The sequence below is a fragment of the Rhinatrema bivittatum genome, chromosome 2 (genome assembly GCF_901001135.1).
Source record: "Rhinatrema bivittatum chromosome 2, aRhiBiv1.1, whole genome shotgun sequence".
NCBI classification, from domain to species: Eukaryota; Metazoa; Chordata; class Amphibia; order Gymnophiona; family Rhinatrematidae; genus Rhinatrema; species Rhinatrema bivittatum.
In genome coordinates this window covers 82,717,909-82,730,973 of record NC_042616.1, presented here as the reverse complement: position 1 = coordinate 82,730,973, position 13,065 = coordinate 82,717,909, and the positions used below count along the sequence as shown (strand labels likewise).

The following is a 13,065-nucleotide window of genomic DNA, read 5'->3' as shown; positions in this document are numbered from 1 at the left end:
AAACGAGTTAAAACCTAAGCATAAGTTAAAAAAAAAAAAAAGGTATGCATGTCATTCCTTAATTCTAGTTCCAGAAGACCTACATACAGTTCAGACTCAGACGTTTTCTCCATTTCCAGTGTTTCTAACCAGCCTTCAGGCTCTAAAGCCAAGCCAAACTGGTATCTCCCAGCCCTAACATCCATGACTCAGCTACAGAGAAGCGTGCTGAGGCCACTGAGGAAAAAAATACTCAAAGGAAGATATATCAATATATTTAGGTTACTAGAGTATAAGCAGTATCATGCTGAGTAAGATCAATGGTCCATCATCCTATCTCCAACAGTGGCCAATCTGGGCCAGCAAGCATAGGAATTGCCAACTGCCTGGCTAACCTGTACAGGGGTAGTTTGTTTGTTTATCAAATCTTTTATATCACACAAACAGCAAGTCGACCAAGTTGATTTATAATGATAAAATACAATAAATAGGCTGGTATTTGGTTCAGGTGCAGTGCATTACTTGTCATAATTTCTAAATAAAGCTGCAGTGTTTAATTTCTCTAACCATGAGTCATTTATCCATTTGCAGCTGGGGGCAGGAGAGTGGCAGGAAACAAGGAGTCATGACTGTCCTTGTTATTCAGAGCTACATTTATGGAAGAGGAGAATGACCAAGTATTGCATCCTAACATGTCCTGATTTGCATCCCAAATTCATCACATACATTAAAACTTTTCATTGGATGTTTATTATATTTCACTAGAATGTCATCAGTGGTTATAAGCGAGTGCTCTTCGTCTGTAATGCAGCAAGATCTCCTTCACTCTGTTTTGTATTTTCTTTCTTAAAGTATCCATTAACAGTTTCATTGGATCTAAGGAAAGAAAATAGAGTGGATGTAAAATACTCAACAGAAAAGCAAATGAGAGGTCACAAAGTGAAACTAGTTAAAGAGAACTTTAACTTAGTTGAAAGACACTAGTTTTCTACATAGACTAATATGTTTGTAAAATATGCAGCCCAAATAGTGCTCTATGCTTGAGTAAGTGAATTATTCTTGGCTACCATTGTGTATGTGAATGGGAAAACACAAGCAGAAATACTGCAATGCAGGGATGGCAAAATCCAGTCCGTAAGTGCCACAAACAACCTTTGTTTTAAGGATCTTGGAGCTATGCAAATAAACCGTAAACTGGAATGACTATATGCAGATAAAGTTCATGAACATTCATTGTACATATTGTGAAAAACAAAAAGGGACTTGAGGTGCACATTTGGCCAGTCTTAAAACATGTAAACTGGGTGATTCCTTGCTTCTCTTGCCAAAGAACTGAATTACAGAAAACTGTAATAGTGCCAAATCTGGAAGAGTGTTTCTTTTTCCCAGGTTCTGTCACCTGATTTTGGTGACTGGAAAGGAACTTTTCCCAGCTGACTCATGCACGTGGACATGGGAGAGAGAGGGTTTTCTTTACTCTGTACCAGCATAGGCTCATCAACAGAACTATGGTACAATGTAAAGATGGCATCTAAACAGAGTTCTCATCAGATTAAGAAGACTGTGTTACCGCATTACTATATTTAGATGAGACAGCAACCTCAGTATCTAGGAAACAAAAATGCAAAGGTACTATGTATGCAATTCCGTAAAAATGTTAGAAGCAGATTTTAACAACAAAAACTGTTTAAAAATTAGAGAGGCAGGCACATCTGTTCATATACATCAACAGTCAAAGGTTAGAGGATGAAAATGAAGAAGAGGGTGCATGGGGGTAACCTGCTCGATGGCAGTTATTACCTTTAACAGAAGGCATGGGAATCACTACCCTTAACCATTAAGCCTTGACGCTTTTGAAGCAACCACAGCGTCTCTCACCATATCAACAGTGGAGGGGGGGAGGGGGAATTGGATTAAGACAACAAACAACAAGGGCACCGGACTTTTGTGGTCTGGGGTACTGATAGGTATAGGGGTAACCTGCTTGGTACGGTGGTTACTACCCATAACAGAAGGCGTGGGGATTACTACCCTTAACCAATAAGCCTCGATGCTTTTGACGCAACTGCAACATCACTCTCTCTGCTTTGATGGCAGGGGTGGAAAAGGGGAATTGGATTTAGACAACAACAAACATGGGCCCAGAGTTTTACGGTACGGGGTACTGATATGAGGACTGCTTCTATGGCCAACTCCAAAAGCAAAGCACGTCAAGCAGCATTGTCTGAATTTTCAAGAAGGCTCCTCACTGTTGGCAGTAAATTTTTTAATGGGTTTGAATGTTGTTTGGTTTTGATTGTAAATATTACTACCCTTCTCTTAAGGCTTTGGGGAGGGGGGGGGGGGTAACTGCACAGAGAGGCAGTTACTCCCTTTAAGAGAAACATGGGGGTAGCCTGCACAGGGCAGCAGAATAGATACTATCTTAAGAAGCTTGCAGGGCAGACTGCATGGACCATTTAGTCCTGTTCTGTCATAAGTACTATATTACTATATCCCATTTCATAGAACTTCATAAAATATCAGATTTTATCTCACCACCATGGTTCAAATTTTAGGGTTGCCAAATGACTCCATTTTTTTTTTGTTCACAAAAGGCTGAGCCAGTCCTGATTTTATCCCCCATTCAATGCATGGAACCGCAGTCCTGCTCTTTTCAGGAAAATCAATAGGGGCCATCGGAACTACAAGCCCATGCATGCAATGGGGTAAAACAAGGACTATATCAAACTGTACTAAAAAAAACAACAACAACAAAAAAAAACTGAGATAGTTGGCAACTGTAGGCTAAGTATTTAAGACATCACTTTCCATCAATCAAAAATTCTCATTAGAAGCCATGGTGTCTCTAGATAGATATGGGGAGACATGGGGTGGGGGGGGGGCGCACAACAGAGGGGCAAATTAAGTATGAAGGCAAGTCAAAGCAACATTTCCACACATTGCACTAGCACCCGCAGTATGGCCCTCTGTCCCCTCTGTATGCAGCACTGGTGGGTACCTTTCTATGTTATTGCTATGCATATTGCCCAAGGACATAGCAAGAAATTTTGGGACATAAGAAAAGCTGTCAGTTTGATGGCCCCCTTCATCATCCATTAAACTGAAAAGGTAAAGATAAACAGCATTCAGACAGCTTCAGACAGGAAGAACAAACAATAAAGGGCCATGGCCGCAGTCCTTCTCTCTAACTCCTGCATCCATGATCTCCCCACACTAACAGAAAGATCTTCAGCCTCGGGACTGAAACTAAATAACTCAGATATCAAAGCCCTGCTATCTGCAGATGATTTGGTCATTGTATTCCATACACCAGATGGTCTGCCAAAGACCTTAAATCTGCTAAAGATGTACTTCAAATTCTGGACCCTACAGCGAATCTAAAAAAGACAAAAAGGTTATGATTTCTGGAAAAAGCCCCCACAATCCCTGAAACATTTTAATTTTTCCTAAATAACAATGAAAATAGAGCACACCTTAGACTATGCCTACCTTGACACGGAGTACATCTGGGAGCTTTGAATTGGCAATAACGACTTTACAAGAAAAAGTTCCAAGGGCAGACAGAGATCCAGCAGCAAAAAATGGGGGGGGGGGGTCTAGTCTTTAGCAGCAGGTGCTCCATGTATGATTATCCTCCTGTTCGTGAGAGGATGTGTGTGTGTACCTGATACAAAGAGCTCCTGGCTCTCGGAGAATGAGTCCAGTCTCTGGAGGCCAAAATGGCAAATCTGGAGGAGCTGAGGAAGACAGATAGGTAACTCGAGGAAACCTTCAGGGACATAGTAGAGTAATCCCAACTCCCGTCTGGCAATCTCGAGTCTTTGCTGCTTTGGAGGAGCAAGATTGCCTGAAAGAAGACCATCACCTTGATGTTGCAGAACGTGATCCTGCAACTAGAGCATGCTCTCCAGTTGATGCCTTATCCTCCCATTCTGAGAATGTGTCTCCAGGGGCTTGCGCTGTTATAATTGGTGATTTGATCATTAGGAATGTAGATAGCTGGGTGCTGGTGGGCATGTGGATCGCTTGGTAATGTGCCTGCCTGGTGCAAAGGTAGCAGACCTCACACACCAGTGCTGGGGAGAAGCTAGCTGTCATAGTACATGTGAGTAACAACATAGGAAGGTGCAGGAGGGTGATATACTTGTGAAAAAATGTAGAACTTTAGGCAAGAAACTGATATCCAGAACCTCCAGAGTTATATTCCCAGACGTGCTTCCTATTCCACACACAGCACCCCCAGAGGCTGGCTGAGCTCCAGAATCGCAATACATGGATGAAACAATGATGCAGGGAAGGCGGCTATAGATTTGATAGGAACTAGAGAACAATCCAGGGAAGGAGGAGCCTGTTCCAATGAGATGGGTTCCACCTAAACCAGGGTCAAACCCAGCTGCTGGCGCTAATAGTTAAAAAGGAGATAGGACAACTTTTTAACTAGTTCATGAAGAAGGGCAACAGTCACTCAGAAGCACATGGTTCAGAGGAAGTTATCTTCAAAGGATATTGGCTTAACATGGAAGTTAGACTATCCCAATAGAGAGCATATGGTAAAGGTTGAAATAGCCCTGATGGATTTAAATAAAGCACACATAAATATGAATGAGTCCAAACTGCCCATTTCATCTGATAATAAGCAAGCTGTGAATACAAATAAAAATGCAAATAAAAACATAGTTTAAAATGTCTGTATCTGAATGCCAAAAGTCTGAGTAATAAGATTGGCACCAAACATGGTGGAGGGAGAATAACCAGTAGGACACTGTGAGACCAGGGTACAAATTCTGTTGACACGACAGGGCACATCAAATTGGTGGAGGGGTAGAACAATATGTTAAGGATGGCATAAAGACAAGCAGGATACAATTTCTGCAGGAATAAACTGCACTCTGGAATCCTTATGGATAAATATTCCACTTGTGATGGTCAAGTGTATAGTAGTTGGAATAAATTACTGCTCACCAGGACAAGATGAGGCAACAGAGATTAGGCATGGTAATAAAACTGGCAACACAATAATATTGATTTCAATCACCCCAGTTGACTGTGTAAATGTCATTTCAAGACATGCCTGGGAGATAAGGTTCTTAGATGCTATAAATGATTACTTCATTTGATCAACAAAGGACTATTTTAGATCAAATTCTCAGTGGAACTCAGGACCTGATGCAAGGGGGAAAGCTCACTTGGCAATAGTGATCTTAATACAATTAAATTTAACATAATCATCACCAAAGGGTAGACACCAAGTAAAACTACCGCAGTAGCATTTAATTTGAAATGAGGCGCTATTGATAAAATGAAGACTTTTAGAAAACAAAAAAGCTAAACTAAAAGCAGTTGCCAAGGTTTAAAGTTTGCATGAGGGGTGTACATTGTTTAAAAATATCTCAAAAGCCCAGACAAAATTAATTCTATGCACTAATAAAAGTTGATCAAAGACGAAATGACTGCCTGCATCAGTTAATTGTGAAGTGAGGCGCAATAAAATCTAAAAGAGTATCTTAAAAAAATTGGAAAGCAGACCCAATTCAGAAAAATAGGGAATAGCCTAGTGGTTAGAGCAGGGGACTATGAGCCAGGGAAACCAGGGTTCAAATCCCACCGTGACTTTGGGTAAGTTGCTTTGCTCTCTGTTGCCTCAGGTACAAAATTAGGTTGTAAGCCCTGTATGTAGTCTGCATGATGTACACTTTGAAGTGTAAAAAGCAGAATATAAAAAGATAAATAGAATAATTCTGCTGTATCTTTGAGGAACTGCACGTGGCACTTGTGTTTAAGTAGCAGTGTCAGTAAAACTTTCTCTGTCTCCATCTGCTGGAAGGGAGGCACAACCCAGGAGTTTGGATTGATCCAGGTATGTACAGGGAACCATGCTGGCCTGTTCTCTCTCTAGCTGTTATCCTTTGATACACTTACTTTTCACCCCTTTTTCTGGCTTGCCTTACTTCTCTCACCAAATCCTCCACTAAGAGTTAGATCTAAAATAGCTCACTCTCTTGTCAGCTCCTGAATCAATTATTCCATAAAGCTATAATTTATTCCATCCAGGAAATTTATCTCTCTAGCATGACAATGTTGGGGTAATTGAAATCTCACATTATTACTGCACTACCAATTTGGTTAGCTTCTCTAATTTATCTTAGCATTTCATCATCTGTCTTATCATTTTGACCAGTTAGATGGAAGTATACTCCTATTGCTATACTCTTCCCCAGCACACATGGGATTTCTACCTACAAAGATTCTATTGGGCATTTAGTCTCTTGCAGCATCCTTATCCTGTTGGGCTTTATGCCATTCTGGACATAAAGTGCCCCCTCCCCTCCCCCTCACCTACCAAGTTGCTCCTCCCTATCATTGTGATATAATTGAGATGTGACAATGACCTAAATATGCATCTCCTAGAGGAAATGAGAAACAGGGGGATATGATAAAGACATGCAAATATCTGAAAGATATTATCACACAAATAGTAAATGTTCGTAGTAGAAAGGAAGTTGTAGAACTAGGGGTCATGATATGAAGCTCCAAAGGACTAGGATTTAAGAAAAATGTCAGGAAATATGTGTTGTATGCCTCAAATGACCTCCTGGAATGGGTGGTGGAGGCTAAAATGGTAACAGGCTTCAAGAAGTTAATGCAATAAAACTCAGAGGATCCTTACTTACAAAAAGTGAAGAGGTAGTAGAAACATGACCTAGTGGCACCACAGGAGTAGCAGTTGCAAATGAAACAAGCAATGGCATGACTGCATTAGGTTTCTAAGAAGGCACTGGGTAACCTGCATGGAGTGGCCTTGGTTAAAACCAAACTGCTTATCTAAGAACCACATGGGGGGAAAGGTACCAGTAGCAGGAATAGTAGATTAACAGTGCCAGCTTGCTGGTACTACACCCTTGTTAGCTGGTGCTGGGCCACAAAGTGGGCAGGTGAGGGAACCGGGGCAGGGTAAGGCCAATAGACATGATTTGGAAGTGGAGAGACAAAAAAGAGCAAGCCAGATTTTGAAAATGGGCATTGTCACCTCCATGGCAACACCACTACTAAGACAATCAATCAGCCACTAGACCAGCCAACAACTATTTAAAATGTAGTTATTAAATGATATTTCACACAAGGAAATAGAAGTATGCAGAGATACATACTGTAGTTTATTAATCTGAAGGAAGTCAAAGGACCATCAAGCCCAAAATTCTTTCACTTGCCTTGCTCTTGTATTGAATGAAGTAATAACTGGTAATATATACCTTATAAATGGGCCATGACCGACGGCCCGCAAATGCGCAGTACAGCACAGCTCTACTGCGCATGTGCGGGCAAGGACGTCAGTCTCAGCCAGCATCAGACAAAAAACAAACATGGCGGCGTCGAGCGGCAGCGTCGGGTGGCAGCGGCAGCGTCGAGTGGCGCCTGCGGCAGCGAACAACAACGAGGAGCGGCGGCAGCGGCGGCCAGTAGCGAGGGAGGGAGGAGAGAGAGAGAGGGAGGGAGGGACTGAGTGAGAGGGAGGGAGGGACTGAGTGAGAGGGAGGGACGGAGGGAGGGCGTGAGAGGGAGGGACTGAGTGGGAGGGAGGGACTGAGTGAGGGGGAGGGAGGGATTGAGTGAGGGGGAGGGAGGGACTGAGTGAGAGGGAGGGAGGGGGAGGGACTCAGGGAGGGGGAGGGAGGGACTGAGTGAGAGTGAGGGAGGGGGAGGGACTGAGAGGGAGGGAGGTAGGGGGTGGGGAAGAGTGAGGGGAGAGGGAGAATGAGGGAGAGGTGAGAGACAGGGATGTGAGTAAGTGGAAGGGTAAGACGTTGTGGAGCAGAGAAAAAGGGAGTGGAGGAAGGCTGAGGGAGAGGGGATGGGATTGAGAGAGGGTGGGGAGTGACTGAGGGAAGGGGAGAGAGGTGGGAGTGACTGAGGGAAGGGGAGGGAGGTGAGAGTGAGGGGAAGGAGGCAGTGGAAGACAGAGGGTGAGTAAGACTGAGGGGTGGGAAGGGGGTGAGTGACTGAGGGGAAGGGGGAGAGAGGGAGAAAAAGTGTAGGAGGGTGCTGTGTTCGAAAATGGACCGAAAACAAAAATGTAATGTAGCCCGTTGTGACGGGCTTAACGGCTTGTAAGTAGATGAATCATCAACCTGTCCACTCTATCAATGCACCCAGTAACATGTATAGGGAGCACCCCCATATTTACTTCTTTTGGGGTATTATAAATCACAAAATGGATTGGATAGTGGAGACACTGCTGTTATCTGTTGTTATGCCCGCTTGCAGAAGGCTGCGACCACTAATGCTCACCTCTTTCTTTGCTGTCTTGTCATCATTGGGGAGAGTGGCGGCCTCTGCCAGCTACCGCCGACTCTCCTGGCATTCCCGAGAAAGCGTGGGCGCTGCCGACCACCTTGCCTCCGAGATCACTTAGGCATGCACGCGCGCACAGGCCAGTCTTAAGCACATCATGGCGGGAACCTCGGGGGCGTCCCATCCGGATGATGTCTTCACTCTGCTGTACTTAAGCTGGCTGGCCCTGCCTATTGACGAGTTAGCAAGGAGTTCCCTCGTTGCTGAATCCACTTCATACTTACGGAATTCCTGTTCCAGTTCCTGCACTTCAGCGTGAGATGCTCTAGGTACCCGCTCCACGGGGGTCCTTCCTCATGTCTGGCTATCCGCTCCTCGGAGGGCCTTCTGCCTTGGACTGCTGTCTGTTCCCATTCCCCGGGACCTCTCCTGGAACTACCACTCTGTACCTTATCTCCATGGACCACTACTGTACCAGCTTTATTGTGGGATCCTCTCTGGTGTACCCCGTGCCTCGGACCACTACCGCATATTCGCTACAGGACCCTCACTTGTGTACCCCATACCTCGGGCCACTACCATACCATCTGAAAGTGAGGAATCCCTCCAGTGTACCCTGCGCTGCAGTCCACTACCGCATCATCCCTACGGAGTAACTTCTTTGGTGTACCCCACTCTGCAGACCATTACTGGATCTCCACGTCTGAGGTATTCCCTCTGGGTATACCCCTTTGCACAGACATTTTTCTCCTGCACCTCTCGTTCCGCGGGCTGTGCCTTTCTACCTCTCTAATAAAGACTATTCCACAGCTGTGTCTGATGTCCGCTGAGACCGCTCCTCCCAACAGTGAGGCTTACAGGGCTCCTCCCTGTGGGTGGTAACCATCTCTCACCTCAGCCCAGGACCCACATACCTACAAGTCATAGCATCTGTCATGTTGGATATGTTTGGGAAATGTTTACTTATTTTATACTACAGTATAGCTAAAAGACCACTAGATGGCATTTTAGATGTAATCTGATAATGTGCCTTGAGGAAAATAGTGTGCATGTTCCCTTAAAGGTTTGGGCTTTTTTGATTGGGTGATAAATGTTTAATAGGATCTATAAAGGTGGGAACTTGCAGTGGGTTTTTGCCTTTTCGGTTCCTATGCTTTCCAAGCTAGAGTGGGTAACAGGGACCTCTAGATATATGATCTGCTGGAGTAGCCAGCCTGAGGGTTAATGGGCTCAGGGACCCTCCTGGATGGGAGTGGGACCCTACAGGGGCTCTTCCCCTCAAGGGGAGAGGCCTGTAGCCATGGAGCAGCGTGTGGGTTTTTTCTTCCTCCTGAGGAACTGAACAGGAGATAAGGAGAGACCACTTCTTCTGAGGAGATGGGCAGACTGGGAGGGAACTTCCCTCCCCCCTTCCTGACCTTTCCTCTCTCTACCCCGACCCCTAACCCCTTCCTACCTAACATTTTTTTTTGTTTCACTACTTACTAGGGATGTGAATCAGGTGCCCGATCGTTTGCGATTTTGGGTTCGTCTTGCCGTGGGAAAATCTCGTTTTCCCACGGATCGGCATTTTTTTTTTTTTTTTTTAGTGAAAAATCATGTTTTGGCACTAACAAAAAATAATAAAAAGCAACAAAAAATAACAAAAATAAACAGTTTTTTGTTAGTGTGCACTAACCAAAAAAACGATTTTCACGAAAATTCGGGGGGAAAAATGTTCATTTCGCTTTTTAACCGATATATAACGAATTAAGAAATATCGTACGATATTTCAATTCATTATAAAAAATGATTCACATCCCTACTACTTACTGCTCCCTCTGGAGCAGAAACAGGTTGCGCGCACCGGCCAGCTGCCGGTGTGACTTCTCTGGGACAGCAGCTAATGGCCTCTGTCCCGCCCCGCCCAGACCCCACCCCTTTTTTAAGGGCCCGGCACTTGTGCGAGTATCGGCAGTTACGCGCGTGGCTGGGACCTTTTGAAAACGCGCGCGGCATGCGCAAGGCCTGGCCACACGTGTAAGTGCCAGTATGTGCGCGCGTAGCTCTTTTAAAATTCGGCCATAAGAAAAAGAAAGTGATAAGGGAAGTGATAATGCCTTTGTGCAGATCCTTGGTGAGGCCTCACCTGGAGTAATGTGTTCAGTTCTGGAGCTCGTATCTCAAAAAGGTTAGAGAGAGGATGAAAACGGTCCAGAGGAAGGTGATCAAAATGGTGTGGGGTCTGTTTCAGAAGATGTACGAGAAGAAGCTGAAAGGATCTAAATATGTATACTCTGGACGAGAGGAGGTGGAGGGGAGATAGGATACAGACCTTCAGATACCTGACAGGTATTAATGACGCACAAATTTCCAGTCTTTTCCGTTGGAAAGGAAATGGTAGAACTAGGGATCACAATATCACAATATTTCTTCATGAAGAGAATAGTGGATGTCTGAAATGCCCTCCCAGAAGAGGTGATAAACACCGAGAACAGTTAATGAATTAATAATGGCATGGAACAAACACTGCAGATCTTAAAGGCTTCAAGTTGGAAATGAAGAAAGGAGGTGGTGTAACATTTATGCATGGGGTAACCTGCACTGAGCGGCAGTTACCACCCTTAACAGAAATATGGGGGTAACCTGCACCGAGCAGCAGTTACTACCATAAGCAAACTGCTAGGCAGACTGAGTGGACCATTTGTTCTTTATGTGCTGTCATTTCTTTTTTACTATGTAGATATGGTAAAATGAGAATGAAGGAAGGTCACAATTTGGACTCACCTTTGTATTACAGCAGCCTCTTCAGTGCAGTCTTGAAGTTCCCTGTTGTGTGTTTCTGGGAGCAGGAAGCAGAGGGCAGCTGCAATGACTGGAGTGCTTCCAAATATCGCCATGGGAATAGCATAGTGATAACTGCCCAAGAGGCCAATCAGAGGGGCAATAATGCCACCCAATCGAGCTGACACCGAACTCAGCCCCACTCCATTCTGTCTGTGGAACAAACAACATATTGGTTGTAAATATACAGAGAGAAATACAGCTGACATTTTCACTCCGTATCACCAGCAGATCCAAAATAGCATGAGAGCGCTATTGAGGCATGCTAGAACAAAACTGCCTATTTTTCCAAACTTGTGGGGGGTGTTATTTAACATAACCACCCACACCCTTGGTACTTGATGATCTTCTCTCCATACAGTAAAGAATAGTCACTATTAGTAATGCTGTTTTTGTAATCATACTCTATGATTTATGCGAAGAATGTAAGTAAGATAGAATGTAAATGTAATGTAAAAAACTGGCAGTGGGAATGTGGGCAAAGCTTGGGGTGAAGCCTCCCCAACAAAAAGCACATTACACTGCCCCTGTTTCATCCCCATCTCTAAGCTGCCTTCAGTTCCTCAACTGGCCATCATCTTTATTAGGCAAGTGGTCCATTTACATGGAATCCTAACCTGCATCATATCGGATTGAGGTCCCCAAATCATTGCCAGATTCTGGAGAGCCTTTTGTAAATATTTGGGTACCGATTTGCAATTTTTATCAGGATCCCATCCCCAGACAAATGGCCTTATGGAGCAGACCAACCAAGATCTTGAGCAGTTCCTTAGATGTTTCATTTTTGCTCATCAGAATGACTGGGTCAGATTGCTCCCTTGGGCTGAATTTGCTCACAAATATCATGTTAGTGAATCTATGGGGTTTCACCATTCTTCACAGTTTTCAGCCGACAACTTGTTTACCTCATGCCACTCCAGCTATGGAAATTCCTGCAGCTGAATGCTTAGTGCAATACTTACAGAAAACATGGGCACAGATGCAGAATAATTTAGAAAAAAACTTGACCCAACAGAAGAAATTCATTGACCATCATCGCAAACATAAGCCTCAGTTTCAGGTTGGTGACAAAGTCTGGTTGTTCACAAAGAATCTATGTCTGAAGCTTCCTTGCGCTATCCATGGTCCAAAGTACACATTTCCTGAATTATTTAAAGTGTTGTGATAATAACATTGAACTTTTCTCTTATAATATATGTGTGATTTACAATTTAGTTGAGAAAGTAGTTAAACATCACCCATTGTGTGTACCAAAGTACATAGTTTCATAAGCCATGTTTGAGAAAATTAACCCAGTAATTATGCACCTTTGGCTTCCTAACACTCTTAAGATATCATCATTTCACATCTCCTTGTTAAGCTGGCTATGCCAGACCATTTCAACAGGCAAGGAATGCCTCCAGATCCAGTCTTCATTGATGGTCAACCTGAATTTGAGGTTGAAGAGATCTTGGATCTAGTTTATGGTGTAAATTCTTATTGCATGAATGCAAGATTTATGTTGGGTTTGATGGCTCGTGGCCTCCTGCAAGTTGCTGCACTCATCCCTGGGTTCCTTGACACTATAGAAGACCGCCCACCAGGGATTCAGTGCACACCCCTCGTTCCGTGGAGCAGGAGCTCCAACACAGCCTCTTCCCTGCTCATGCGGCAGGTCACCATGATCTCCCCAGGCCCTACGCTCCTCTCTCTTCTAGGCATGCGCGTACCTAAACCTGCCCTTCTTAAAGAGCCAGTGGCAGGAATAGTAGCCCAGTGCCCACTGATGACCTCACCATCTGGACCGATTTAAGCCCAGCTTCCGCCTCAAAATCCTATCTTGGCAATGAGTCGATGCCTCAGGGAGTAATGTATTGCCTGCGTTCCTGTCTTTTGTTCCTGCCTCCATGTCTTCTATCCGTGGTTCCCATTGTCTGGTTGTCCTCAGATTTTCTTGTCCGTGGTCAATTCCTGTCGTTTGTCTTCAGTGTC

General features: G+C 44.2%; 1 protein-coding gene across 2 annotated transcripts in view; it reads right to left on the bottom strand.

Annotated features, from left to right (window-relative positions):
- Window positions 1–710: 710 nt before the first annotated feature.
- LOC115084069 (solute carrier family 22 member 13-like) overlaps window positions 711–13,065 on the bottom strand; it is a 101,219-nt gene continuing 88,864 nt past the window's right edge. For both annotated transcript variants that reach the window (XM_029588384.1, XM_029588385.1), the window contains 2 exons: window positions 11,038–11,247; window positions 711–855 (listed from right to left, as the gene is read on the bottom strand). In XM_029588384.1, coding sequence (XP_029444244.1) covers window positions 759–855; window positions 11,038–11,247 — 307 coding nt within the window. In that variant the 3' untranslated portion in view covers window positions 711–758. The remainder of the gene's footprint in view (window positions 856–11,037; window positions 11,248–13,065) is intronic.